Here is a 26,905-nt window from a genome sequence, read left to right on the forward strand (position 1 = left end):
GCGCTCGCTCATCTCTCGCTCCCTGCTCTGTACCGCCAGCCCCAGCCGCCGGGCCCGCCATGAGCAGCAGCGGCGATGCGCTACCAGCGCACTTGGTCCACCTGTGCACCCTCGTCCTCGTCTCGCGCGCGTCTGCCTCGACCGCGGCCGCCCACTCGTCGTCGTCGGGACCAGGGGCCAACGCCGGCGCGCCGCTCGGGTTCACGCACGCGCGCACCCACGCCCTCGACACGCTCGCCCACCTCCTCCAGTCGTACCTCTCGCTCGCAGCTGCGACCGCCGCGACCGCCGCCAACCACGCCGGGCGGGACAAAGCCGCCGTGTGGGACCTCGCCCACGCACTCGCTCAGCTCGGCTTCCCTGGCCAGGACGGCATCGACGAGCTCACCGACGAGGCCTTGCGCGGCCACGACGGCGTCGAGGAGGAGGCTGGCCAGATTGCCCAGCTCGCCCGAGGTCTCCAAGGTGCGCTCCTCGTTCCTCTCTCTCGCGCGGCAGTACTTGGTGGGAGACCAGGCACTCGTGTGCTTGCTCTCCTCACCTAGGTCGTTGTTGATCACGAGACATATTGACGCAATTGCCCCCGCAGACCGCCTCGCCCCTCCACCTCCCCAGCTCCCGCTCGCCCAACTCTCCTACGACCCGCTCAACCCCTCCGAGCTCGACCTCATCGCCTACGCCAAGTCGCTCCCCTCGCCCACCGACGACGGCCGCGACGCCGCCGCGACGCCCTCGAGCTCGTCCCCCGCGAGCTCCGTCTCGGACGACGAGCTCGCTTCGCCGCCGCCGCAGCGCGCCGATGCGCAGCCAGCGTCGTCAGCCAAGGCGGGCGACGGCGATGACGAGATGGCGCAGGAGGCGGCGGCGACGGCGGCGGCGGCGGGCGGCATGAACGGGTTCGGCGGCGCGCTCGACGATCTCGGCGGCCTGTTGACGGGCGCGGGCGACGACGATGCCGCCTTCTTCGACTCGCTCGGGCTCGGTCCGGGCGGGTCGGCCCTCGGCGCTGGGACCAACGGCGTCAACGGCGTCGGCGACGTGACGGCGTCCGTCTTTCACCCGCTCGACCTCGCCGGGCGGCCCATCGACTCGATCTCGCTCCTCGGCCCTCCTTCCCTCTCCTCCCTGTCCCTCTTCCCGACCGGCGCCGAGGGCGCCGCACCACCCGCCGACACGGACGAGTCGCGCCCTTTCCCCGCCTGGCGCGACCCCTCGTCGATCCCGCCGCACGTCCCGCCCTTCTTCCCGCCGTTCCCCGGCCACGAGCGCGAGTCGGACTCGGCCGCCGCGCGGCGCCGCCGCCGCGCCGAGCTCGAGAAGCGCGAGCGCGAGGCGCTCGCGGCCCAGACGGCCCAGCAGCAGCATCAGGCGGGCGCGTCGCGCGTCGCCCAGGCGCTCATGCTCGGCGGCGCCCAGGGCGGCGACCCGTGGGAGGACCCGATCCCGTACTCAGCCAGCTCGCTCGCGACCATGGCGAGCGAGTTTGGCCACAGCTTGCCGACGCCGAGCTCGCCGAGGGGCCGGGCGGCGGCGGCAGCGGCGGCGGCGGCCGAGGCGGCGGCGCGAGGTGCGGCTGTCGATGGGGTCGAGGGAGGAGGAGCAGGCGGCGACGCCGAGGAGCGCGAGAAGAAGCGGCGCAGGAGGGCGGCAGCAGCAGCAGCAGGCGGCGACGCGGGCGCGAGGCGGCGCAGCTTGTCGCCGCCGCCGGCAGCGTCGACCTCGCTCGGCGCGTTCGCCCAGATCCAGCCCCTCATCCCGCACCAGCCGACGTACCTGCGCCCGAACGCCCTGCGTCGCAGCGCGGCGGGCAACATCGCGTACCAGCCCCGGCACCCGGAGCTGAGCATCTCGAGCGACTCGCTGTTCGGCTCGCTGCCGTACGCCGCCCCTCTGCGCCAGAGCACGCTCCCGCCCGGGTTCCTCCCCGACCTCGCACCGACCGCCGCCCTGCACCCATTCAACACGAACCTGCCCTGGACCATCTCGAACCCGGTCCCGTACCACCCGGCATCGACCTCGTCCGTCCTGCCCGCGCCAGGCCCCAACCCTCGCGTCCCGACCCCCCTCAGCTCGATCGCGCGCGAGCTCTCGTTCCCGCTCCAGTTCGACCCGCGCCCGTCGCACAAGGACCAGCTGCACCCCAACATTGCCCTCTTTGCGCGCCTCGGCCGCATCGGCCCGCCGGGTCCGCTCGGCCCAAAGGGCGAGGCGCTCAACTACGAGTACGTCGGCAACACGGCGCTCCTCGCCCTGAGCGGCGTCGACTGGCCCGAGCGCCGTCACGACCGCAAGCTCCCAAAGCGGTTCGGCGAGGACGACACGTTCTCGGGCGGCGACGGCGGCGGCGGTGGAGCTGGCGGCGCGTCCGGCAGCGGTGCAGGCGGCATCAAGCTCAAGCTCGGCGGCGGCGGCGCCAACTCGGCGGCCAACCGTGGCGGCGGCGGCGGGAGCGGCGGCGGCGACGCGTTTGGCGGCGCCGGGCGTCAGACGCGCGAGGGCTCGCTCGCCCAGATCGCGACGCCGTGGAACACGTTCGGGAGCCCGGCGCCGTTCCCTGGTGGTGGCGCCGCGACGCCGTTCGCGGCGGCGACGCCGGGCGGCACGGCGTTCGTCGGCGGGAGCACGGGCGACGCAGAGCTCGACACGCAGCTCGCCCAGCTGAGCGCGGGCATGCCCCTCGACCTCGCGTCGTCGTCGGCCGCTGCAGCCGTCGCTGCGTCGTCGTCGTCGGCTACCGCTGCCGCAGCCGTCGACGCCTCGTTCAACTACCCGGACTGGCTCCTCGAGGCCGGCGGACTCGGGTCCGGCTCGGCGACGACGGCGGCGGCGGCGCCGGGCGAGAGCGCGAGCGCACCGTCCGAGGCGCACAGCAACGGTGCCTGGGCATCGTCGACGACCAACGCGGCCGACTCGATGCAGCTCGACTCGACGACGCACAGCCGCGCGCCTCGGCCACCTCCACCTCCTCCACCTCCTCCGCCTGCTGCCGCCCTCGACACGCATGTCTCGGCGTCCGAGCCACCGCCTACGTCGATCTCGGCGCAGCAGCACGACTCGTCGCTCGACCCGGCGCTCGGCGCCCCAGGCTCGTCGTCGCTCGACCCGGCGCTCGAGCCGACGCCGCACGCCCAGCCCGACGGCGACGGCGACGCGGCGATGCACGACGGCGACGTCGGCGAGCACGGTCACGATGCCTCGCACGATGCCTCGCACGAGCCGGGCGTCGACGAGGCGCCCGTGCCCGAGGGCGAGGGCGAGGGCGAGGGCGAGGGCGAGGAGGAGCAGCACGACGATGTCGAGCGCGCCGTCGAGCAGAGTCTCGCGCAGGGCGTCTTTGCGGGCTTGCCCGGGTTCGGCGGCTTGTGAGCGAGCCGGGCCTTGTAGAGCAGAGGAGCAGGTGCATTGACGAGCCTGTGCCGCGCCCGCGACGAGATGGGCGTTCTCGCGGTCGACGAGAGCGCGAGGGTAGCCTTGGCTAGTTGGCTTTGAGCTCGCTCTCGCTCTCGCTTTAGACGCGAACTCGCGCAGAATGCCAGTGTATCGCGTGGAGGTGCCCCGCGAGAGATGCGCGAGCTCGTCGTCGGAGAGAGGGCCCGAGCGGACCTTCTCAAGTCGAGCTCTCTCTCTCTCTCTCTCTTTCGCGTCGAGCAGAACACGAAGGAGGCTTGATTAGGCATCGAGAGAAGAGGGGCACGAAAGGATTCGACTATGTACAGATCTCAGGGAGAGAGACAGGGAGAGAGGCGCGACGGGATCACCGGTTCCGGTTGCGGCGCTCGCGAGCGCGTTCTGCAGGTTGCGACGGGGGTCAGAATGGGTAGGGGAGAGTGAGGGGGAGAGAAGGGACGGACCCTCGATGCCGAGCGCGGTTGCGAGGATGAGCTCGACCTCGTTGAGGGCCTCGGGGTTGATCGTGAGGACGCCGTCCTTGCCGAACGAGAAGTTCGACGTCCTCCAGTGCGCGAGGGGCCGGCGCTGCTCCTTGGGTAGCTCGAGGTCGTCCTCGCGGAAGAGCTGCATGCGCGTGAGCGTCGTGAGTGAACAGAATGACGACGGCGAGGGGAGCAAAAGCGCCGGGACAGACCGTGTAGTTCATTTGGGATAGGAAGTGCCCGTCGCTCTTCCAGCAGTAGTAGGCTGAGCCGCCCTGGCCTTGGAACAGGTACTTTGTCGAGATGAGGCCGGTGCGCTGGCACCTGATCTGTGGGCCGTTGCTGCGAGCGCGCGCGGCGAGTAGAGGGAAGGTCAGTCGGGGCGCTCGTTGAGAGGGAAGGAGAGGGCGTGCACGCACACGAACGAGATGTCGAACGAGTCGCCGAACGTGCCCTTGTCGATGTGTGCCACCTCGGGGCCGTCGGGCCCGCCGCGACGGAGCGACAGGTCCCACCGGCCGCTGAAGAACTTGACGGGGAACCGTAGGTAATAGAGCATCTGCTGCTTGTCGGGCCCGGTGATGATGTCATCCTTGCCGAACAGGCGCTCGTCGCGGTAGACGTGCAGCTCGAGCGGCCCTTGGTGCTGCTGCTGTTGAGGCGGCTGCTGCTCCTTCTTCTCGGCGGCGGCGCGGTTCATGGCGCGGGCCTTGTCGCGATAGAAGTCGACGAGCTCCTTGGGCGCGCCCGAGGGCGGCCAGCCGTGGTGCACTTGCGGCGGCGGCGGGGTGAAGTCTGCGAGGGCGGGGAGGGTCAGTTTGTGGCTGACGGGAGCGGGTTGGTGGGAGTTGCGGGGACTCACTCATGGTTGCTGTGCGTGTACTCGGAGCGAGGGTGAAGAGCGAGGGAGAGAGAGGCAACACCGACCACAAGCTCCCCCCCGCATGGCAGTTTGCACCGCCTCCCGGTTCGGCCGAACTTCGACCGTACGCTCGTCAGCGCTAACTACAAGGGCTCGTCGTCCCTGGATTGCCACAGGATGCGCAAGAGGAGGATCACTTGAGCCTGCATCCACTTGAAGGAGCTCGTCGCACGAGGTGGGAGCGAGCGATTTGATGAGACACGAGACTGAGCTCGACGACGAGAGCAACGAGCTGGACCTCGCCCTCGTCAAGTCACTTCGGCTCGCAGCTCGAGCCAGTGCACCCACAAGAGCCTCGCTCCTCCCACCAGGACAGCGCAGCCCAGCGCCACCCACACACCTTGACCGAGCTCGCCTCCTCGCCGCCATGTCGTCGCTCGCCGCCCAGCTCCAGGCGCGCCAGACGGTCGACTCGGCCCGCCTGTCGTCGACCAGGGCCCTCAAGAACATCCCGAGCTTCATATACACCTCGCGCCATGCCTCGACCTTGACGACGGCCGACCTGCACTCGATCGCCGCCAACGCCTGGGACCAGCTGTCGGCCCTCGACCCGTTCTTCGGCCTGCACTTCAAGGAGATCCTCGGCGAGCAGGCAAAGTCGCTCGACCGCACCGGCCTCACAAAGGACGAGAACGACAAGGTCGGCCGCTCGGTCGACAAGGTCCTGCGCGCCCTCGGCAAGCACATGCTCCTCAAGCCCGCCGGCGTCGTCCTCGAGTGGCTCGTCCGGCGCTTCAGGTGCGTCTTCCTGTCCACCGCTCGGCGCACAGCATGAGCCCGAGAATTGACCCGCCTCTCCTCCTCCTCCAGGGTCCAGGACTTCAACGTGCCCGGCCTCATCGCCCTCCTCCTGCCGTACCACAACACGCCGCACTTCCCCTCGGCTCTCAACCTCGTCGCCGAGTCGACCATGGCCGGCACCGCGTTCGCCGGCCTCCTCCCCGCCAAGAAGTCGCTCGCCCCGATCGACCTGACCGCCATCGTCGACCTCCTTCCGCCGTTCGACGCGGCGCCGACCGCCCGCCCGCTCCTCGACTTTGTGCTCCACCTCCCGCTGTCATACCTCGAGAACGGCGAGGTGCCGCACCGCGCCCTGACGGCCTTTTGGCTCCAGTCGGTCGCGAGCTACCTCGACCGCGCCGGCACGCGCCTGCCCGACGGCGAGCGCGCCGCCGTCCTGTCGACCGTCCTCGAGGTCCTGCGCACGGCGCGCGCGCACCCGGACACCCTCATCGCGTCGTACATCCTCGTCGCCCGGTTCGCGATGCACAACCCGTTCGACGCCGAGACGCTCCGGGTCGTCCTCAAGGGCGTCGTGAGCAACCGCGCGCGCACCCACGTCGCCGACGACGAGACGGACGCGGCACTCGTCACGACGCTCGTCGTCATCAGCCAGCTCGGCGAGGACGAGGTGGCCGTGCCCGAGGGCAAAAAGTTCCTCGGCAACAGCGGGTGGAAGTCGCTCTTGCGCACCGCCAAGCTCGACGAGCTCGTCATCCAGCTCAGCAACCAGTACGACGCGTCGCGGTTCCTCAAGCCGTTCCTCCAGACCCTGGCCCAGGAGGCGTGCGTCCCCTCTCCCTCTCTCTCTTCGTCTTTTCTCGCCAGGAATGTCGCCTGTTACTGACTCGCGCGCACCGACAGGCTCACGTCCGAGGACTGCCTCGCCCTCCTCTCGTCGACCCTGATCCCTCGCCCGTCGGCCTCGCTCGACTCGGACGCCCTCGTCACCCTCCCCGAGCCCATCATCTCGCACCTCCTCGCGTCGTGCTTCGCCGCCATCATCCGCACGCCGACCGCGTCGCCGAGCAAGCTCGTCAAGCCCATGGCGCAGGTCTACCAGCGCTACCCGGCCGTGTGGGCCACCCAGTCCAAGCTCGCGACCTCGCGCGCGCGCCAGTCGGGCGACAAGGAGTCCCTGCCGCGCGTCCTCCAGGCCATGAACGCCGTCCTCGGCGGCGAGGCCCTTTCGTCGGACCACGCCGCCGCCGCCGCCCTCGTCCTGTCGGCCTCGGCGCCCGACGTCGCGATCCGCGTCTCGGCCTTGCGCGACGTGCTCGAGAACGCCGACGCCATCGTCGAGCAGGGCAACGCCGGGTTCGTGCATGACACGCTCATCGCGCGCCTCGCCGAGGCCGAGAAGGACGTCGCGAGCGTCCTGTTCGCCAAGGAGCACCACGCCGTCCTCGAGGCGCACGTGTCGCCCGACGAGGTCCTCGCCGCCGTCGTGCCCGCCGTCGCATCGTCGCACAAGGAGGACTACCTCGCCGTCGTCCTGCCGTACCTCGCCGGCCGCTTCGTGCAGCAGCACCCGTCGCACGCCAACGACGTCGTCGAGGACGTCTTCTGGCCGCGCCTCCTCGTCGCCAAGGCCGACCCGCGCACCCGCCTCGCCGCGTTCAAGGCGCTCAAGGGCTCCGAGCTCGAGAAGATGCACGTCTGGCTCAAGGGCGTCTCGGCGGCGCTGCCGCACTCGGTCGAGGACGTATCGCCCGCCGCGGCCGACAAGGTCGTCGAGGTCGTCGCCAAGAACATGGCCGGCGCGAGCAGCGAGGCCGTTGACGCCGCCGTCGCGTTCCTCCTCGCGCAGGTCGCGTCGGCGCAGGGCGAGCCGCTCGCGCTCGCGCTCCTTGTCGCCCTGCGCCTCGCCGGCAAGCTCGAGAAGAGTCGCCGGGTCCAGTTCGTCGTCGCCGTCGTCGACGTGCTCAAGGTCCAGCAGATGGGCCTCGACGGTCTCGTCGCCGCCTCGCCCGAACACGCCGCCGACCTCCTCGACGCCGGCAACTCGAGTGTCGTCGCGACGTCGGTCCAGAACGCCGCGTTCGCCAAGCCGACGGCCGACAAGACGCAGCAGCACCTGCGCGCCGCGCTTCTCGTCGGCGCGCTCAAGGCCGTCCACCCGCTCAAGGAGGCGAGCTGGACCTGGCTCGCGCCGACGCCCGCTCCCGTCGAGGTCGCCTACCGCGACCTGTGCTTCGCGGCGTACCGCCTCGCGCACGCTCATTCGGCGTCGCCTGCGTCGAGCGCGCTCGCCGCGTCGATCCTCGAGACGCTGTTCGGCGCGCTCGTGACGGACGACGCTGTCGCCTTCCTCGCGTCCATCTACGCCGCGCCGCCGAGCACCGTCTCGGTCGAGCTGCGCCTCGCCGCCCTGCGCGACGCCGCCGCGTTCGTCGAGGTTCTCGCGGCGGCGACGGCCTCGCCCAAGGGCAAGCTCGTCGACTGGCAGGTCGTCGTCCCGAGCCTGATCGTCGCGCTCGCCGACGGCGACAAGCGCGTCCGTGCCGAGGCGCTCCGGGCTCTCGACGCCGTGCGCCTCACGCTCTCGGCCAAGTCGTCCTCGGCGGCCAAGGTCGGCGTCGTGCACGGCCGCGACAAGTTCTACGGCCCGACCGCGACCCCGACCGCGCTCAAGTACCTCGACGCGCCCGACGTGTCGGCCTACGTCGACAAGGTCCTCGCGTCGCGCACCGAGTTGACCCTCTCGCCGACGCACCTCGCGACGCTGCACGCCTCGCTCCTCGACGTCCCGTCCCCGGCCGACTCGCCGACCAAGGAGACGCGCAAGCGCAAGGCCGCCCTCTCGTTCCGCGCCGCGACCTACCTCGCATCGCACGTCGCGGCGTGGCAGTCGTCGCTCGTCGCGCGCACGCGCCTCCTCGCCGCCCTCGAGGGCGTCAAGGACCGCGACAAGGCGGCGGCGCTCGTCGCCCTCGTGCAGGAGGCGGTCGACGCGCCGGTCGACGCGCACGGCGCCGCCGAGGAGTACGACACGCTTGTTGAGTACGCTCGGCTTGTGCTCCAGCCGTTCGACGGCGCGCAGCGCAAGTGGCTCGAGGACGCCGGCGCCGTCGACTCGCTCGTTGCCGCGTTCGAGACCCAGGACTCGACTGGTGCGTCCTCCCTTTCCTTCTCTCGGTCTCTCTACACCGTGACTGACTCGGAACCTCTCTGCGTGCAGGTTTGCGCGCCGTCCTCCGCAAGGAGGCCCTGCGCCTCGTCGCCAAGTCGGTCTTCTCGACCGTGCGCGGCGAGACTCGCCTCGAGCTTTTCAAGCGCCTCGTCAAGCTCGCCGTGTCGTCCGACGCTCGCGTCGCGTCCGACGTGCTCGCCTGCATCCGCGCCGCCAAGCCCGACGGCGAGACGGTCACCCTGTTCTTGAACGAGGTGCGCAACACGCTCGCGCCGCCGACCGCCAAGGGCGCCAAGCGCGGTCGCACCTCGATCGCGGTCGGCGCAGCGTCGACGGCGAGCCGCACCGAGCGCCTGCCCGAGCTCGTCGTCGTCCTCGAGTCGGTCGAGTTCGGGACGGTCCCGGCGTCGCACGGCCTCCTCCTCGGCCTTTTCGACCTCCTCGCGACGCTCGTCGAGCTGCCGTCGACGGCCGGCCAGACCGACGTGTCGTACCCGGGCCAGCTCATCCTCGGCGCGCTGGCTCGCGTCGTCGAGAACGTCCAGCCGTCGTCGGGCGTCTCGGCCCACTCGATCCGGATGGCGCCCGTCCTCGACTTTATGCGGTCGTCGATCAACCCGCAGACGTACTCGCAGTCGCTCCTCCTCCTGTCGCAGCTCGGGCCCCTCGTCCCCGACCAGCTCGTGCACAACGTCATGCCCATCTTCACGTTCATGGGCGCCAACGTCCTCCAGCGCGACGACGCCTACTCGCTCCGCGTGGTCGACCAGACGCTCGACAACATCGTGCCTGCGCTCGTCCAGGCCATGGAGAAGAAGACGGCCGGCGACCGCGACAGCCTCCTCGCCGAGCTGCGCGAGCTCCTGCGCGCGTTTACCGACGCGGCCGCCCACGTCCCGCGCCACCGCCGCATCAACTTGTTCACGCGCCTCGTCGAGACGCTCGGCGCCAAGCAGTTCCTGTCGGCCGTCGCCATGCTCCTCGTCGACAAGGCGGGCAACAAGTCGAGCGATGCGGCCGCCCTGCCGCTCGCCCTCGTCGAGCACTTTGACGTCGCGACGCAGCTCTCGGCGTACCTGCAGGTCGTCGACGAGCTCCAGCAAGTCGTCGCCCTCGTGCCGTCGTTCCTCGAGCCGGCTCCCGCCACCGCCGTCGTCGCCGCCGGCGAGGACCCGGTCGCGCCCACCCAGGCCAAGCAGCAGGCGCTCGCGCTCCTCAACTTTGTCGCCTTTGCGCTCGAGACCAAGCAGCTCGTCAGCAAGGTCGACGCGGCGCGCACTGCGACCGTCGCGAGCGCCGTCGACATCTCGCTCACCGAGCTCGTCCGCGCCCTGCTCGACCTGTCGACGGCGACGTCGGACTCATTCCCGGCCGAGGACCGCGCCGACCTCGTCGAGGGCGCCGACTACGTGGTGCACGCGACCGTCGCGCTCATGTCGACGCGCACGTTTGCCGACGCCCTCCTGTGGCTCCTCGAGCTCGCCGACCCGTCGATCAAGCCTCGCGCGTTCGCGCTCCTCCGCGCGCGCCTCCCGCACGTCAAGCCGGCCCGTCGCGCCGACCTGTCGGTCGCCGTCGTCGCCGTCGTCGACAAGGTGCACGACGTCCTCGTCGCGAGCGCCGACTCGCTCGAGGCCGCCGCAGCAGACGACATCTCGGGCGCGCTCGAGACGCTCGACGCCGTCGCCGACTCGGTCTTCCCGGACGAGGACGCCGCGCTCGCCAAGACGGTGCCGGCGCTGATCGACATCGCCGGCGACGACCACCGCGACGACAAGACTCGCGCCGCCGCCTTTGCCGTCCTCACTAAGCTCTCGTGCGTCGCCCTCTCTTTCTCTCTCTCTCTCTTTCTTGTCCCGTGGCACGCCCTGACAGTCTCACATGATGCGCTGCAGGAACCGCCTCGGCCCGCGCCTGATCCCGCTCGTCAGCAAGCTCGTCAACTTTGCGCTCGAGGTCCTCAAGTCGCAGGCCCGTGCCGGCGCCGCGGGCGCGAGCGCGCTCATCTCGGGCGCCTACTCGACGCTCGAGGGCCTGTTCAGCTCGGTGCCGACTTTTATCGGCGGCCAGCTCGACAAGGTGTTTGCGGCGGCGCTCTCGCCCGAGCTCATGTCGCTGTCGCGGGTCAAGGGCGCGTCGGCGGCGAAAGCGCGGGCGGCGCTCCTGTCGACGGCGGCCAAGAAGCTGCCGGCCAAGGCGCTGTACCCGGCCATCATCCGCCTGCACGCGTCGCTCGACGGCAAGGAGCGCGAGCCGCTCGTCGGCCTGCTCGACCTGTTGAACCGCACGCTGCGGTACGGCAAGACGGCCGACGTCGGCAGCAACTACCGCGCCATCTTCAAGCTGTTCCTCGGCGTGTTTGACCTGCGCCGGGTGCACGCCGCCGAGCTCGACGACGACGACGTGGTCGCGATCGAGGACAACGCGCTCGGCGCGTTTGTCCAGTTCATCCTCAAGCTCAACGAGCAGCTGTTCCGCCCCTTGTTCCTGCGCACGTACGACTGGGCCGTCATCGACCTCGCCGAGGCCGGCGACGCGCAGTCGACGAGCATCGCCGACCCGGGCCTCGTCGCGCGACGCACGGTCCTGTACAAGGTCGTCGACCGCCTCCTCGGCCAGCTGCGGAGCATCTTTGTGCCGTACTTTTCCTTCATGCTCGACCAGACGGTCGAGCTCCTCGACGCGGCGGCAAAGGGCGACGTGCGCGACCCGGACCTGTGGCAGGCCGTCGCTTCGGCGCTCGCCAAGTCGTTCGAGTACGACGAGAGCGGTGCGTCCCCCGCTCTCTCTCTTTTCGAGCCTGTCTATGCTCTCGAGGGTGTCACGACCGACGAACTGACGCTCTCTCTCGCTCTCTCTCTCGCGTGCAGGCTTCTGGTCGGCCCAACGCCTGGCCAAGCTGTCGGGCCCTCTCGCGCGCCAACTCGAGGCGCCGTCGTCGCTGTTCCCGGTCGCGTCCTTGTTGCCGCTCCTGTCGTCGTTCGGCGAGCTCGTCGCCGCCCACGAGTCGCACCTCAAGCAGTTGAACGGGCACGTGTTGCACCTGACGCGGTCGGACGACGTGCGCGTCAAGCGCAACGCGGTCGACGCGCTCGACGCGCTGTGGCAAGCGGTCGGCGACGACATGCTCGCGCTCGTGCCCGAGACGACGCCGTTCCTCGCAGAGGCGCGCGAGGAGACCGAGGGAGGGGTCGAGGCGGCGACGCGCCGGCTCATCAAGCGCATCGAGGAGCACCTCGGCGAGGACCTGGACCAGTACTTGGACACGACCAACTAGAGGGGTGGTGGAAGCGAGCTTGTATTGCATCCTCGTTTGCGGACATGGCTGTGACGAGCGAGAGAGCGAGGAGAGACGACGAGGAGGGACGAAGCGGCTCGCCGTCTCGACCTCGCCGCTGGTTGCTGTTGGGCAGGCACTCGAGTGAGGCCTGTGTGAGATCGTGCGAGGCTCTCGAAGCGGCCCAGAGAGCGAGACGGACGAGAGAGGAGGGGGCAAAAAGGGGGCAGGCTTGGTCGAGCTTCGTCTCGTCGTCCTCCCGCTCTCCTCCTTCCTCCCCGCCCTCAGACCTCCATCATGTCCGACGACGTGCGCCCTTAGTTCCACTCGACTCGCACCCCGTCGCACCCGAAACCCGCACGCACCGCGCTGACCCACTGCCCCCTCACCGCCCCTCGTCGTCGCAAAAACCTCTCGCCGCTCCACCGCCTCGCCTCGCACCCCTGCACCCGCCGCGTCCATGCCCACAGGAGCAGGTACGTCTCGCTCTCTCGAACGCGCCACCGCAACCCCGCCCGCGGGCCCTCTGTCTGCTGCGAGTCGTCGGACCTGACCCTCTCCTCCCTCGCTCTCCGCCCACAGCACCAGCAGACCTTCGACACGGCTTCGGCCGGTGCGTCGCTCACCTTCCCGATGCAGTGCTCGGCCCTTCGCAAGAACGGCCACGTCGTCATCAAGGGCCGCCCCTGCAAGGTGAGCTCTCTGCCCTCGTTCCGCCCGAGTGACGCACGTCGCCTCTCTCCCCCGAGTCGCCCGTCGTGGTGCGCGCCGCCCGCACGAGGTGGCGCCAGCTGTCGAGGATGGGAACGAGGCAGAGCGGCAGTGGAACGGTGGTCGGCAGGCGAGCGCACGGCGGCTGCAGCGAGCGGAGCACTCGGGCGACGAGGCGACGACCTGCCCCGCCCACAGAACAGCGCACTGACCCCTCGCACTCTCGCACCAGATCATCGACATGTCGACCTCGAAGACCGGCAAGCACGGTCACGCCAAGGTTCACCTGATCGCCACCGACGTGCGTCTCCCGTCCTCCCTCCTCGTTACCGTCACCCCCGAGCTAACCCTGGCCCTCGCGCCGACTCGCAGATCTTCACCCAGAAGAAGTACGAGGACCTGTCGCCGTCGACGCACAACATGGACGTCCCCCACGTCGTCCGCAACGAGTACCAGCTCGTCAACATCGACGAGGGCTTCCTCAACCTCCTCACCCAGGACGGCGGCGAGAAGAACGACGTCAAGGTCCCCGAGGACAAGGTCGGCGACGAGATCCAGAAGGCGTTCGACGACGGCGAGGACATCATCGTCACCATCACGTCGGCCATGGGCGAGGAGCACTGCCTCGGCTGGAAGCCCGCCCCCAAGTCGTAAACGGCGCCCGTTGCACCTCGTCCTCTTCACTGAGTCCCCGAGTCGCTGTCGGTCCCCTGTTTCGCGCACCCCTTTTCCCTGTTTCTGTTTCCCCCCGGCGAGTCGAGTCGAAGGGTGGGGGCGGTGTCGGTTGTCGATGGGCGGTCCTGGGTCGGGTTCGGGCGAGTCGGCGGCGCGTCTCTAGCGACCGTCACTCCCCCCCTCCCTCGCTCTCTCTCGTCCTCCTCAATCGACCACCTCTCTCGTCTCTCTCGTCCGCCTCCCCTTCTTTCTCTCCCTTTCCCCCTCTCTCTCCCCCCGCACCTCGCATACCTCCCCCTTACCTACCTACCTACCTTCACACACGCCCCTCACCTCAGTTTGTCCTTGTTCGATGGGTCGTCGGGCGGCGGTGGCGGCGCACGATGGGAGAGTTGTTGACAACGAACAACCGTAGAAAGACCTGACGTGTTGAAGCGCGAGAGCGAGAGCTGCACGTCGAGCGCGAGAGGGACGAGGAGGCGCTTTGACCTCGTTGCGTGGCTTCTCACGCCTGCCCAGTCTTCCTCGTCGGCTGCGTGCATGGGTACTCGTGCTCGCACTCGCCTGTCGCTGGCTCGACCGAGTCACCGGCGAGCTCGCATCGTCGAGCAACGTGCTCGTCCACCTTGACCTTCCTCCTCCCGCTCGCCTCCCCTCCCTCGTCGCGTCCCTCCTGTCCTGCTCGCCGTTCCTTCTCAAGCTCGACCCTCTTACTCCCTCTCGGCGTCAGAGCAGCGTCATCGCACGAGCGGCACGAACGAGAGAGCGCGCGAGGAGAGCGCGCCGCGCACGCGCTTTGACCTGCTCGCTCGCTCGCTCGCTCGCTTTCACGCTGCTCTCGCTCGCTCGTGCGCCCGGATCTCGCTCTCGACCTGCGAGTGCGTCGGTGTGCACGTCGTGGTCGACCACGTGCGGTACGGCAAAAGAGCGGGCGCGGTCCAGCTCGTCCTGACGACCTCTCGTCGAGAGCTGTGGCTCGCTCGCTCGCGCATGTTCTCTCGCTGCCCTCTCTCGTGTCGTGCAAAGAGCGTCTCTCTCGCTCTCGTTCGTGCGCAAGTGCGGGCTCGGCAGAGTAAGACTTACCGAGAGAAGGATACTGTGCTCGACAAGCGCTCGTTGCAAAAGCCCACCGACGACGAAAGGGAGGAAAGGGAGGTGCAACGAGACCCACTAGTATCCGCTCGTCACCTGGTAGATGAGGATGACGTCTCGCCCGTGACGCAGCCACACCCGCTGGCGCTTGTGGCGCTCCTGCTGGTACGCCTCGTCCCACCCGACAGCTCCCACCGCCGAACCCGTGACCTCGACGCCGGCGTCGCTCGCCGCAGCGAGTGCCGCCTCGAGCCCGTCCTCGGTGCACCCGACGGGCCAGACCGGCGCGGACCACGCAAACTCGAACTGCTTGACGGCCGTCTCGGCGTCGAGCGGGACGGGCGCGCTCTCGTTGATGCTCGGGCCTCGGATGCCCTCGACGTGGTTGAGCTCGAGGCCGCGCAGGTGCTGCAGGCGGTGCGGGCCCTTGAGGAGGTCGAGGAGGAGGTCGTCGGTCGGGCTCGACGCCCAGCCGAAGCCGAGGACGCGAAGGGAGGCGAGGGAGGCGAGGTAGGGCGCGAGGTGCGACGGCGTGAACGAGTGCTGGCTCAGGGTGAGGTGCTGAAGACGGCCGAACCGCGGCAGGACCTGGTCGAGGAGGACGCCCGGTCGAGCGGCCGAAACATTGGCGAGCGGCGAGCACAGGGTGAGGCGACGCAGGCCCGTTGGCGCCTGGCGCAGGATGCGCTCGTACGCCGGCGGCGCCCTGTGTTCGCGCACGCGCAAGTCGACGACGTGCGGCGCGATGACGGCGAGTGCAGGACCGACCCAGCCGCCGAGGTCTGCTCCGGCGAGCTCGAGGACCCGGAGGCTCGCAAGCTGCGGGAGCGGCGACGGCATCGACGGCATCGACGGCAGGGGCGAGTTTTGAGCGTGCAGCTTGATCTCGAGGCTCGTGAGCCGTGGAGATCGGGCGAGGTTGCGGACCCAGTCGCCCTGGTCGAGACCGCCGACCCGCTCGGTCGAGAACGACAGGCGGTCCAAGCGAGGGAGGTCGAGGGGGGCCTCGGTATTCCACAGGAAGACGTCGAGGAGGTCCGTGTCGATGTCTTTGACCGTGAAGGTGCGCAGGGACGAGAGACGCCGGATGAGGTCGTAGAACTCGTCCGACGAGACCGTCTGGCACAACCGGCCGTCGGTGGCCGTCATGTTGGGCGCCGCCCAGGAGACGAAGCCAAGTTGGAGGCTGATGACGAGGGTTCCGATGAAGTCCGAGTTGTGCACCGTCGCGCAGAGACTTGCGAGAGCCGGGTACGAGCGAATCGTGATCCGCTCGTACAGGCGCTTCTGCTGGAACGGGTACAGGCGGCGGCAGATCGGCGACAGTTTGGCGACGTGGACCTTGCCACAGATGATGTCGAGGAGCTCGTCGGGCAGGCTCAGGAGCGGCGACGGCTTGTCAGGGTCGACAGGTCCAGATGACGACGACGAGCTGATGACGATCTGGGGGGAGACGAGCGTCAGGTGGGCGGGCTCGCGAGGGGCACGAGGGCATCCAGACGGACCTGGTTGTCCATGCTGGCGTGCCGGACGACCGATAGAGCGAGTTGTCAAGAGCAGCGAGCGAGAGGTGGGAGCGAGAGGAGCGGGGGAGCGAGAGAGCGGCGAGCGCGAGGCGCGAGCAGACGTCGTCGCGCTGCAGGACTTGGGTTGCCCCGCGTAGGTACAGGGTACTCTGGGCGTGCAACTCGACGTACCAATGCCGCTAAAGACCAGCCTGCGCCCGCGGCAAGGCTCGATGGCGCCGCTCGAGCCTCCTCTGCAGCTGCGACTCGTCCGCCCTCGTCGCCCTCGTTCGTCTCGCTGCGAGCTCGCCTGCAGAAGAGCAGAGCAGAGAATGCAAGGCTCACGAAATGCCCCCGTCGCAGCCGAGCCTTCCTCGCTCTCGCTTTCGCTCTCCGTCGTCCTTCTCGCGCTGCGACGAAGCCGCTCGAGCTCGAGGTGCGACAGGTCACTGATGCAAGAGAAGGTACAGGTGGCTACTGTGAGGGATATCGAGGAGAGAGAGGGGGGAGAGAGAGAGGCGCGAGCGACAACGCGCTACTGGTCGGCGAAAGGATCCGGGTTGGCGACCCTGAGCGGCGTCCCAGGTCGCAGGATGGCCGGCACGGGGCTCGCGTCGAGGTCGAGCGTGCGTGCGTCGCGCGACGACGGGACGGGCGGGGCAGGCGGCGCCGAGAAGGGGCGCTGCGAGCGCGCCGGGTCCCACGAGGACGATCCTGCGGCAGCAGCGACGACGGCGGGTGCGGCGCCGTGCGAGTGCGTCGAGGTCGACGAGGCGACGTACGGCAGGCCGTCATGCCCGTCGTCGCTCGTGATGGCCATGCCGATGAGCTCGGCGGGCGTCCCGGGAACGGGGAGCGACGACGACGATGACGCGGCAGGTCGGCGCATTGAACGCTTGGCCGAGAGCGTAGGGGCCGGGCTCGTGTACGTGTCGCCGTGCTGCTGCTGCTGCGAAGGAGCGACGAGGCCCGACACGGAGGCGAGGACCGCGCCGACGACGCCGCCCGTGCTGCTCGTGCCAGACGCGGCCGACCCAGCGCGCTCAAGCTGCCCGACCTCGGTGACACGGTACGCGTCGTTGAACGGGTCAGGCGACGCAGCGCCGATCCCGGCCATATTGGGCGAGCCCTCGTCGACGTCGAGCGCGCGCGGCGACAGCGCCGAGAGGGTGCTCCCGAGGCTCATGTTGCGCGCCTGGGCCCGCCGCGTGTACATGAGCTGGCTCACGAGCGGCGGTGCGGCGCCGTCTGCGCGCGAGGCCGAGCCCATGACGGGCGACGAGGGCGCGCGCGTGCCGCCCTGCGCGGCGGCGCGTCGCCGCACAAGGAAGAGGAGGAGGCCCGCGGCGGCGACGGCGCCGACAGCGCCGAGCGACGCGCCGATGATGGTGCTCTCGGGCGTGGGCGCCTCGTCCTGGCTCGCGGTGGCGGCGCTCGACGAGGGCGACTTGGCGGCGGTCGCGGCGGCGGACGAGCTGGTGCGGGGGCTCGTGCGCAACGACAACGACGAGGTGTAGCCCGGCGCCGAGATTGGCGCCTCGCTCTCGGGCGTGCCGTAGGCGCCGAGAGAGGGTGCGACGGTGGCAGCGGCGGCGGCCTCGCCCGACTGCGCCTTGGGGTTGGCGATGACCTCGAACGTCTTCTTGGAGAACTTGGCGGCGAACGTCGTCGTCGCGGCAGCGTCGGCGGCGCCGAGTGCGGCGACAGCATCGGCGTTGCCGCCAAACTGGTCGGTCCACGTGTAGGTCCCGGCGTCCTCGTCGACCGTGAGGAACCAAAACTCGCCGCTCGGGGCGCTCGTCGCGCCATCGATGCCGAACGCGACGACGATGGTACCGCCGGCGATCTGGGTCGCCGAGTGGTACGCGAGGGCGGGCGACGCCTCGGAGTGGTCCGACGTGACGAGCTGGGTCCAGGTCCAGCCCGAGGTCGAGGGCGACAGGAGGAACAGGTCCGACAGGACGTTGTGCGCCGACGACAGGCCGCCGTGGATGACGATCGAGCCCGAGTCGAGGAGGACCGAGGCGTGGCCCATGCGAGGCGCCGGGGCGAGATTGGCGACGCTCTGTGGGTGGACGAGTCGAGAAGGTCAGGAGGAAGGTCGAGCGGGATCGAGGAAAGAGACAGGGAGAAGGGCGAGGGGCGCACCTGCTGGGTCCAGCTCCGACTCGCGACGTCAAAGTTGAGCACCTCGGCCGTGTCGGCGAGGTGGCCGTCCGACCCTTGGCCGCCGACGATGAGGATGCCGACGCCTCCTGCGAGCACGACGGCCGCGTAGTCGCTCACGGGCGGCTCCCACTCGGCCGGGTCGACGCCACCGGGGGCGTTCCACGGCATCGACTCGACGAGGCCGCTCACCGTGTCGTACCGGTCGACGCCGGCGTACCCGATCGTGTCGGACGAGCAGGTCCAGCTGTCGGCGATGCCGCCGAGGACCCACAGGTCGGTGCCGCCCGTCGTCGCGTTGGCGACAGCGAGCGCGCTCGCTTGCCGTCGTCGGGGCGGGTAGCGCGGCGCGAGGGCGGGCACGGTCCACGAGGACGACGACGAGGACGACGACGAGGGCGAGAGGACGTGCGCGATGGCGTCCTTGTCGCAGTCGGCCGTGACGCCGCCGACGAGCCACGCGCGGCCTTGGGAATCGACGGCTGCTGCGCCCCACGCCGAGGCCGGGAGGCCCGTCGCGAGCGAGCTGTTCTTGAGCGGGTTGTCCGGGATGCTCGACAGGGGGCGGTCGGCGGCCCAGACGAGCGACGACGCGAGGCGGAAGCGCAGGACGTCGCTCGTGATGGCCGTGTCGGCCTCGCCGACCTGGCCGCCGATGAGGAGGAGCTCGTTGGTCGGCGGCGGGAGGTAGACGGCCGAGTGGCCGTAGCGGCCTTGGGCGGCGGTCGTGTCGACGACGGTCGGGAGCGAGGCCGAGGCGTTCGAGTAGGTGACGGGGGTCTTGGTGTTGGGGACGGCGAGTGCCCGGGGCGACAGGAAGGCGCGGGCGCGGAGGGCGTCGAGCGGGGCGGTGAGGAACGAGGCCGACACGGTCGAGCTGGCGACGACGAGGACGAGGGCGGCGGCGGCGGTGTGGTGGATGGGGCGGCGTGGGGACCGCTTGGGGCGTCGCTGAGGCATGGCTGGGTGGCTGACTGGCGCAGGCGAGCGAGCTGGGTCGGTGGATGGTGGTCGGTGGGAGAAAGAGGAAGGCCAACAGCGCGCTCACTCAACTTGACCCGGCCTTTGTGATCGGGCTTCGTTCGCCAGCTTGCAAGCAGCGCAGTACTGTACACTGCGGCGAGCAGTACCTAGTGTGAAGCCGCCAGTACTGCCCGAGCTCTCAGGCTTTCTTGCGCTCGCTCTCCACAGCTCGCGCTTCTCACGGCCAAGATGAGCTGCGACCTGAGCTTTGGAGAGATGCAGGAAGCTGTACAGAGTAGCTTGCGCAGCACAGCAAAGCAACCAATCGAGACGGACGAGAGAAACGGAGTCCGCGGAGTTTTGCGACGAGGCCGTCTCGACGAAGGAAGCTCTCGCTCTCTCGTCTCGACCCACCGCTCGCCCCGCCATGGCAGAGCTCACGCACGACCAGCAGGGCACTTTCGACTCGCTCCTCAGCATGGGCTTCGACCCGGCCCTCTCGCGCAGGGCTGCCCTCGTGCGTCCTCCTCTCCTTCGTCCTCATCTCTCCCCGCCGAACCTATCTGCTCACCACGAGTCTGGCATGCCCTGCAGAAGTTTGGCGCCAACGCCGAGTCGGCTACAAACTGGGCCCTCGACCCGGTCGACTCGCCCGTCCAGTCCAACGACGACCTCCCGCCCTTGATCTCGACCGACGACGACCACCTCCCGCACCCGTCCACGCTCGGCACCCAGCCGCCACCGTACGCGCCAGAAGACCCAAAGGTCTACGGACCTCAGCACCGACCCCTCCTCCCGGCTCCTTTTGGTGAGCTGGCCGTGTCCGCCGTCCTCCTCACGACCCAGCTCCCGGCGACGACTGACCCTCGTCGACGACGCCCACAGTTCCGCCTCCCGCGACCGACAAGAAGGAGCTCATCGACCTCACCGGCGACTACGACGACGCTCCGCCAGCGTTCGCCGCACCGCCCTCGTCGCCTCGTGTCGCCGGAGCCGCACCCCCGCCGACCACGGGCTCCAAGCAGGACTCGGACCTCGCGCTCGCGCTCAAGGCCTCGCAGGCCGACGACGCCGACGAGGAGATGGCCAAGGCCATTTCGATGAGCATGGCGACGCTCGGCAGCGCCGACGAGGAGACGCTCGGCGTCGTCGACTCGATCAAGCCCGAGGACCGCATCCGCGAGCCCGCAACGTACGTCGAGCCCGCCTCTCTTGCCCTCCTCGTCGTCCACCCCTGACATGTTGCCCCCTCTCGTCTGCAGCCCGACCATCCTGCGCGCGTCGTCCAACCTCATGTCGGGCCTGTCGGCCTTCCTCCAGTGCCTGTACGCCGTCCCGTCGTTCCGCCAAGCCGTCCTGTCGTACCGCGCGCCCTCGGACCACGCCCTCGCGTCCGACGACTTCAAGGACTACTGGCGCGGCGACGGCGGCGTGAGCCACATCGGCTTGCCCATGCCCGTCGACGAGAACCGCGAGAGCCGCGAGCTGCGTGCGTCGGCCGTCCCCCTGCCCTCGAGTCCCTCAGTTCCACCACCGACTGACTCACTCGTCCTGGCATATGGCGCTGTCACGCAGGCCTCGTCGCGCTGCAGCGCCTGTTCGCCATCATGACCGACACGCACCGCTCGTTCGTCCACTTGTCCGAGGTCGCGCGCGCGTTCAACCTCCGCGAGAGCGACTTTTCCTCGGCCCCGAGCCAGTGGCCTTACAAGGCGCGCAGTGCGTCCCCCTTTCTCCCTCTCGAAGAAGAGGTGCGAGCGGCCGAGTCGAGGAGGAAGAAGAGGGCGAGGAAGGGCTCTCTCGAACCTGGGTCCTGACAGCGCCCTTTCCGCCCCGCGCACAGGCATGTACAACACGATCCTCGAGGACCTGCGCATCGCGGCGGGCGAGGAGGCCCACTACCTCCTCGCGCAAGGCGTCCCGCCTGACGAGGTCGGCGCGTTCGAGAAGAAGGCCAACACGTGCGTCCACCTCTCCTTCTCTCTCTCTCTATCTGGCCCAGAAGAGCTCGTCACTGACGCAGCTCCTCTTTGCGCAGGCGCTTCGGGCTCTCGGGTCGCCCCGTCACGGTCGACGAGCACATCGGCGCTCCTTTGCCGCCCAAGACGCCCGACGACAATTCTGGCACGGTGCGTCACCGCCCTTCCCTCCCTCGCGCCGTCCTCCTCGCCCTGAATACTCACTCGTCGCCGTTGTTGCACCTGCAGATCATCTCGCTCAACATCCACCCGCGCGCCGACTCGCCCGAGGACCTGTTCACGCTCCTCGACAAGCAGCTCGTGTCAGAGGACCCGGCCGGCCAGAGGGTCCTGCACCTCCTCACGGCGGTCCCGTCCCTCATCCTGTGCCACCTCGTGCGCGAGACGCCCGCCCTCACCTCGCTCGACAACTTTGGCTCGTCGTCGTCGGGCCCGGGCTCGGCCGGGGGCCCGAACGCGCACCACGACGCCAAGCGCGTCTTTCGCCCGACGCCGACCGGCCACGAGGACGTGTGGCTCGACCGGTACTGGGTCAAGAACCGCGTGCGGGTCGCCGCTGCGCGGGCCGAGCAGGCGCGGCTCGAAGGCGAGCGCAACGAGCTTCGCGCGAGGAGGGACGAGGTGGCGAGGACCGAGGAGGGACAGGACGCGAGGGAGCTCGTCAGGGGCACGGTCGAGTACTTGCGGCGCGCGACGGCCGAGGGGCACGACGAGAGGGAGGCGAGGCAGAGGAGGCTCAGGGACCAGTGGGAGAAGGTGGGCGAGGAGATGGACCTCGTCATCGCCGGTGCGTCTCTCTATCTCTCTCTCTCTCTCTGGGAGCCCTTTTCGAGGCAGCCGCATTGACGATCCTGCGCGCGACAGGCTACGACTCGGACATCGCCGCGCTCGACGATCGGGCCAAGGGCATCTTTGACGACGACGACCTGCACCGCGTCGGCCCTTACCGCCTCGTCGCCCTCCTCATGCGCAACGGCCTCAACGGTCGCGGCACGGCGTGGTCGGTCGTGCGCGGCGACGACGGCCGGTGGTGGAAGATTGTCGACCTCGTGCGCGAGGAGGTCAAGCTCGAGGACGCGCTCGGCGACCGCGCAGGGCTCATGATGGACGCCGGCTCGACGTTCCTGTTCTACCAGAAGATGGACGAGGTGGCTCCTGTCGAGGTTCCCGCTCACCTTCAGGTCCGTCTTGGCCCCTTTCCTCTCTCGCCCTGTTTCGCTTTGAGTACCGCCGCACAGACTGACTCTCGCTTGTCGTCCTACAGCGCGCCATCGCCCGCGACAACCACGAGTTCGCCGCGAGCCTTCCCTCCTCGTGCGCCTCGGTCGTCGAGTCGTGGCAGCTCCCTCCCCTGTCGTCCCTCGAGCCCGAGGAGGTCCACATCCCGCTCCTGTCCGGCATCGGCAACCTCGCCGACGACGCCGACACGGTCCGCGACATCTCGCTCGAGGACTCGCCGCCGCCTGTCGACAACACGGTCGACGAGGGCGCCGCCGACGCGCTTCGAGCGCTGCGGGGCGAGGTCGACATCACGGCGCCGGCGCCGCCGGGCGGGTCCGACACGCCCATGTCGCTCGACGGCAACGTCGTCGACGGTGCCGGTGTCGAGGCGCCGGCGATGCAGCTGCGCGGCGGCGCGAGCGTCGAGGTCGCCGATGAGGAGGAGGAGGCGGGCGGCGAGGGCTCGGACGCGTACGAGGCCGAGGAGGACGAGTACGACGACGACGAGATCGACGAGGACGAGGTCGAGCTCGGGCTCGTCAAGCCCATGCCGGCCAACCGCGACGAGTGGGACATCGACTTCGCCGTCGGCAAGGTCGGCGGCGTCCCGCGATGGCTCGACCCGCGTGCGCCGCTCGCGCCCGAGGACGTCGAGTGCGCGACGTGCCACAAGACGATGGCGCTCCTGCTCCAGGTCAACTCGCCCGACGACGAGCGCCCGCACGCCGCGGCGCGCTCGCTGTACCTGTTCGCGTGCCGTTCGCCCGGGTGCCTCGCCAAGGACCCGGCCCAGGCGCTCAGGGTGTGGCGCACCCAGATGGAGAGCCCCAACGCGTTCTTCCCGCACACCGACGAGACGCAGAAGGAGCGCAAGCGCCTCGGTACGTCGCTCTCGTTCCTCTCGCCGAGTCTCTTTCTCGTCGCCGCCTGGATCTGACCTCTCTCCCTCACGCAGAGGACGCCCTCGAGCCCAACTCGGCCCTGTCGAGCAAGCCTTCTACGCCTGCGAGGCCCTGGCCCGAGTTCGACATCGGCGCCGAGCCTGAGCCGTACGAGGAATCGTACCTCCCCGGTGCGTCCTCGTCTCCCTCGCTCCTCAATCTCGCCTTCCCTGACCTGTCTCGTCGTGCCCGCAGATCCTGCCGCCCCTGCGCTCGACAACGAGGAGGGCACCGAGGACGCAACGTCGGCCGACACCAAGACGGGCGTCGACCGCGCCTTCCTCCAGTTCCAGGAGCGGCTCGAGCGCGAGCCCAAGCAGGTCCTCCGGTGCGTCCAGACCCTTCTCCCCTATCCCTGTCCTCCATGGTCCGCTCACGTCGACGACGATGCGCGCAGCTTCTACCGGATACCCGGCGTCGACGACCCGCAGCCGCTGTGGGCGAGCAGCAAGACGATCTCGCCGTCCGAGGTCCCGACGTGCGAGCTGTGCCGCTCCGAGCGCAAGGTCGAGTTTCAGGTGCGCTCGACTCTCACTCTCTGTCTTTCCCTCCTTCGCGCGACGGCGCACTCACGCTCTCGCACCCCTCGCCGCCGCAGGTCCTCTCGACCCTCCTCTCGTCCCTCTCGGACGACTCGTTCGAGTTCGACTCGCTCCTCGTCTACACGTGCGCCAACAACTGCGCCATCCCTCCTCGCGAGGGCGGCAAGACGGGCTGGGCGTGCGAGGTCGCGTTCAAGCAGGACTTTGCGGCCGAGGGCGTCAAGTTTGGGCAGCGGTAGCGAGAGGCCCGATGGGGCGGGAGGAGGTTGTTGTAGAGCTCGTTCAGACGCTGCCACTACATCATGTAGCTGTCTCTCTGTCTCTCTCTGTCTGGTGGCAGCGACGAGAACCGAAAGCTGCGTCGCAAGCGACACAGAATCGTCTCGTCGACCAACCCGCCTTGCGCCACCACCTCGCCCCAGACCGTGTCGAGCACATTGAGAAAGACCTGCGCCCGCTCCATCGCGACCTGGAACCCGTAGTGCGTCCCGTCGAAAGAGTGCGCACCGTCGGTCACGTTGTACCACTCGAGCATCGTCCACGCTCCCTCGCTCGGCTCGCCCGGGCTCACGTTGTCAAGCAGCTCGCGCACGTCGGCGTTGTACTGCCGCGTGTTGGCAGCGCCTTGCCGGGGCAGGTACGTCGGCGGCTTGTTGGCCGGCACGGCGGGGTAGCCGGAGAAGAAGGTGAGCGGGCGAGGAGTGGCGGTGGCGGAGGAGGTCTGTGCGAGGAAAGGCGCGAGGTGCAGGTCGAGCGTCTCTCGAACGTTCCAGGCTGTTTGGACGGGCAGGGGAGTGTGAGTTTCGGCGCGTGTGGACAGAGGAGAGAAGGACGAGAGGGACGCACCCGAGTGGATGCCGACACCGAGGACGAAAATCGGCGAGTACCGCCTGCGCCGCTCGGGGAGCGCGTCGACGTAGGTGCGGTACTTGTCGAGGAGGAACGACGCCGACGTGTTGGCCTCCTTGCCAAAGCCCCAGCTGCGTGCGACCGACCTCGAGAGAGTCAGTGACTGTGCTCGGACCCCTCCCCGACCCGAGTCAAGCGGACGCACAACTGGTCGTAGATGGCGAACGGTTCGTCCTCCTTGCCGCACACGGTGCGCAACTCGGCGCTGTCGAACACCGAGTAGCCCTTGCACGCCTTGCCCTGCGTAAAGATGCCCTCGCCGACGCACTTGCGCATCGGGACCCGCATGAGGTCAAACGAGTTGGCGAGAAGGAGGAAAACGCCTTGGGCAAACTGCCTCATGACTTTGCGAGGCACGAGAGCGTCAGAGCTCGTGTACTCGAGGAGGAGGGGGAGAGAGAGCGGGACGCACGAGAGTCGCCGCGAGTGTAGACGCCGCCAAACGCCGAGAGGAGGTCGCACGTCTCGGCCGGCGAGAAGATGTGCGGCGCAGGACAGCCGTCAACTGCGAGGCGCACGAACGTCAGGCTCATCTCTGACAGAGACAGGGAGGAGAGAGAGAGCGCGACGCACGGTCGAACGAGAACGTGAAGGCGTCGAGGTCAAACTCGCTCGGACCTCGTCCCGCCGGCGGCTCGTGCTCGGTCCGCGATGCGCCGTCCTCGCGGATCCTCGACCGTGCGACAGCTGCAATGAGCTCGCTCGCGTTGCAGCCTCGACCGTGGTACAGGGAGGGAGAGCGGCGGGGCCCGACTCGGGTTCGAGGGAGGTTGGCGGGACGGACGCGCCACGAGGTGGGGTTGACTGCCGACGAGAGGCGTGCTCGAGCTGACGAGAGGATGAAGAAGATGCAGAGCGCGAGGGCGATGAAGATGAGGGCGATTCGGCGCAAGACGACCTGGGTGAGGGAGACTTTCAGGCCGCTGCGGAAGACGCAGAGAGAAGGCTCGAGCGACGCACCTGACGGCGCTCGAGTTTAGACAATCTTGACTCGTCCAGACCGCCGCGTTGACTTTGTGCCCTCATCTGCGGACGTCCAGGACGTCAGGAAGGTCGTCGCGCGACGAGCTCAGAAGGGAGAGCAGGAGCGCACCTCGTCCAACGATTCCCTCGCGCACATCGGGATGGCCGTGTATCCGCCCTTGTCCTCCTCGCGCTGTGCGCGCCTCGATAGCTCCCTCGTCAAGCTGCGCAGCGAGTCCATGTCGCCAAGTTGCGGGCCGAAGAAGGCGCGTGCACGACGAATGGGCAGCTCAAACGCTAGAGAGGAGCGCAGTCGGGGGCTGCAGCGCAGGTGCAGCTCGAGCGGGCACAGGAGCGTGGAAGCGGAGGAAGCAGAGAGTCGTAGAAGCAGGAGCGCAGCTCGCGCACGAGCAGGTCCGCCTCGTCCGCCCGCACGCACCGCCTCGAGCCCGGTCGCACGCACACTCGCTCTCTGAAAGCTGAACGATCAAGCGATCGACCCGTGCGTCGGCTGCTGCCCGGCCGAGGAGGAAAGACGGCGAGCGAGAGGGAGAAGGTCCATGCACGATTCCAGCTCGGCTCCATCTACCGCACGCGGATGCCACCCTGCACACGGGGCCCCCACCCTCTGATCGTCTTCTTTGGCGTTGGCGGCACAGCGACGGAAAGCGGGTCGTGTCCTTGCCTGCAAGGAGCGGGAAGTCGCGAGGAGGGGGGAGGAGGCAAACGACGAGGAGGACGGGTAAGCTCGCGCTCATGGACCGAGATAGTGAGAGGACGCACCGGTACTTTTCGAGGAGCCAGAGGGTGTAGCGCGACTGCTTGACGGTCATGCCGGCGTCCCTCAGCTCGGCGCCCGTCTTGGTAAAGGCCTCGTCCCAGCTGCCCATCTTGTCGGCGTACGACTCGAGGCCGCGCTTGGAGGCGGCGAGAATGGCGGCAGGGTCGGTGTACTGGCCTGTTGAGCGGGCGAGCGAGGCCGTAGGGCGACGAGGAGATGAAGACGAGGAGAAGGAGGAGGGGGAGGGTAGGGACGACAATGTCAGCTCGTGTACTCTGCGCGACAGTCCAAGAGAGAGCCCGTGCGACGCACCTCGAGGCTTGGGCACCCGCCTGGACGGGTCGACGGCGGCTGGAGCGTGGATGGCGCGGGCGAGGAGGAGAGGACGAGGAGCCGCACTGCGAGCGGCGAGGGCGGCACGCGCGCAGGTGCACGGGCTTTGCGAGACGCGCTGCATGGCTGTCGAGTGCGCT

General features: G+C 69.2%; 9 protein-coding genes across 9 annotated transcripts; 4 read left to right on the forward strand and 5 right to left on the reverse strand.

The window, feature by feature from the left end:
* Positions 1-59: 59 nt before the first annotated feature.
* On the forward strand, positions 60-3,428 carry RHOBADRAFT_56145 (uncharacterized protein; the record flags this gene model as incomplete). The annotated part of the gene is made up of 2 exons (XM_018418212.1): positions 60-465; positions 590-3,428. 2 exons carry the CDS (start codon positions 60-62, stop codon positions 3,364-3,366), a joined length of 3,183 nt encoding a protein of 1,060 aa, XP_018268057.1. The 3' UTR covers positions 3,367-3,428.
* Positions 3,429-3,643: 215 nt separating this feature from the next.
* Positions 3,644-4,818, reverse strand: RHOBADRAFT_56146 (uncharacterized protein; the record flags this gene model as incomplete). The annotated part of the gene is made up of 5 exons (XM_018418213.1): positions 3,644-3,789; positions 3,852-4,014; positions 4,085-4,214; positions 4,292-4,667; positions 4,803-4,818. The coding sequence occupies 5 exons, from the start codon at positions 4,816-4,818 to the stop codon at positions 3,755-3,757; spliced, it is 720 nt and encodes a 239-aa protein (XP_018268058.1). The 3' UTR covers positions 3,644-3,754.
* A 343-nt stretch (positions 4,819-5,161) lies between these two features.
* On the forward strand, positions 5,162-12,027 carry RHOBADRAFT_56147 (uncharacterized protein; the record flags this gene model as incomplete). The annotated part of the gene is made up of 6 exons (XM_018418214.1): positions 5,162-5,532; positions 5,605-6,360; positions 6,439-8,687; positions 8,756-10,523; positions 10,603-11,477; positions 11,578-12,027. The coding sequence occupies 6 exons, from the start codon at positions 5,162-5,164 to the stop codon at positions 11,982-11,984; spliced, it is 6,426 nt and encodes a 2,141-aa protein (XP_018268059.1). The 3' UTR covers positions 11,985-12,027.
* Positions 12,028-12,269: 242 nt separating this feature from the next.
* On the forward strand, positions 12,270-13,799 carry RHOBADRAFT_65676 (uncharacterized protein). The gene is made up of 4 exons (XM_018418756.1): positions 12,270-12,296; positions 12,564-12,677; positions 12,928-12,996; positions 13,068-13,799. The coding sequence occupies exons 1-4, from the start codon at positions 12,282-12,284 to the stop codon at positions 13,347-13,349; spliced, it is 480 nt and encodes a 159-aa protein (XP_018268060.1). The 5' UTR covers positions 12,270-12,281; the 3' UTR covers positions 13,350-13,799.
* Positions 13,800-14,540: 741 nt separating this feature from the next.
* On the reverse strand, positions 14,541-16,015 carry RHOBADRAFT_56149 (uncharacterized protein; the record flags this gene model as incomplete). The annotated part of the gene is made up of 2 exons (XM_018418215.1): positions 15,968-16,015; positions 14,541-15,905 (listed from the first exon to the last, which is right to left on the reverse strand). The coding sequence occupies exons 1-2, from the start codon at positions 15,977-15,979 to the stop codon at positions 14,541-14,543; spliced, it is 1,377 nt and encodes a 458-aa protein (XP_018268061.1). The 5' UTR covers positions 15,980-16,015.
* Positions 16,016-16,502: 487 nt separating this feature from the next.
* Positions 16,503-19,093, reverse strand: RHOBADRAFT_47196 (uncharacterized protein; the record flags this gene model as incomplete). The annotated part of the gene is made up of 2 exons (XM_018414946.1): positions 16,503-18,032; positions 18,116-19,093. 2 exons carry the CDS (start codon positions 19,091-19,093, stop codon positions 16,503-16,505), a joined length of 2,508 nt encoding a protein of 835 aa, XP_018268062.1.
* Positions 19,094-22,686: 3,593 nt separating this feature from the next.
* RHOBADRAFT_65678 (uncharacterized protein) lies at positions 22,687-24,094 on the forward strand. The gene is made up of 5 exons (XM_018418757.1): positions 22,687-23,177; positions 23,252-23,368; positions 23,433-23,565; positions 23,635-23,755; positions 23,836-24,094. The coding sequence occupies exons 1-5, from the start codon at positions 22,694-22,696 to the stop codon at positions 24,016-24,018; spliced, it is 1,038 nt and encodes a 345-aa protein (XP_018268063.1). The 5' UTR covers positions 22,687-22,693; the 3' UTR covers positions 24,019-24,094.
* Positions 24,062-26,230, reverse strand: RHOBADRAFT_56151 (uncharacterized protein; the record flags this gene model as incomplete). The annotated part of the gene is made up of 7 exons (XM_018418216.1): positions 25,807-26,230; positions 25,262-25,611; positions 25,101-25,193; positions 24,834-25,032; positions 24,626-24,759; positions 24,154-24,553; positions 24,062-24,074 (listed from the first exon to the last, which is right to left on the reverse strand). The coding sequence occupies exons 1-7, from the start codon at positions 25,890-25,892 to the stop codon at positions 24,062-24,064; spliced, it is 1,275 nt and encodes a 424-aa protein (XP_018268064.1). The 5' UTR covers positions 25,893-26,230.
* On the reverse strand, positions 26,196-26,889 carry RHOBADRAFT_56152 (uncharacterized protein; the record flags this gene model as incomplete). The annotated part of the gene is made up of 3 exons (XM_018418217.1): positions 26,196-26,336; positions 26,435-26,609; positions 26,745-26,889. 3 exons carry the CDS (start codon positions 26,887-26,889, stop codon positions 26,237-26,239), a joined length of 420 nt encoding a protein of 139 aa, XP_018268065.1. The 3' UTR covers positions 26,196-26,236.
* Between the last annotated feature and the right edge of the window lie 16 nt (positions 26,890-26,905).

This window comes from Rhodotorula graminis, assembly GCF_001329695.1.
Source record: "Rhodotorula graminis WP1 unplaced genomic scaffold RHOBAscaffold_17, whole genome shotgun sequence".
Classification (NCBI taxonomy): Eukaryota; Fungi; Basidiomycota; class Microbotryomycetes; order Sporidiobolales; family Sporidiobolaceae; genus Rhodotorula; species Rhodotorula graminis.

What these genes read in the sequence shown, in the direction of transcription:
- RHOBADRAFT_65676 (XM_018418756.1), top strand. An exon ending in TCAAGGGCCGCCCCTGCAAG is followed by an intron (nt 12,678 to 12,927) that starts GTGAGCTCTCTG and finishes CTCTCGCACCAG; the next exon opens with ATCATCGACATGTCGACCTC. An exon ending in TTCACCTGATCGCCACCGAC is followed by an intron (nt 12,997 to 13,067) that starts GTGCGTCTCCCG and finishes GCCGACTCGCAG; the next exon opens with ATCTTCACCCAGAAGAAGTA.
- RHOBADRAFT_65678 (XM_018418757.1), top strand. Translation starts at nt 22,694, where the DNA reads ATGCAGCTGCGCGGCGGCGCGAGCGTCGAGGTCGCCGATGAGGAGGAG. An exon ending in GAAGGAGCGCAAGCGCCTCG is followed by an intron (nt 23,178 to 23,251) that starts GTACGTCGCTCT and finishes TCCCTCACGCAG; the next exon opens with AGGACGCCCTCGAGCCCAAC. An exon ending in AGCGCAAGGTCGAGTTTCAG is followed by an intron (nt 23,756 to 23,835) that starts GTGCGCTCGACT and finishes TCGCCGCCGCAG; the next exon opens with GTCCTCTCGACCCTCCTCTC.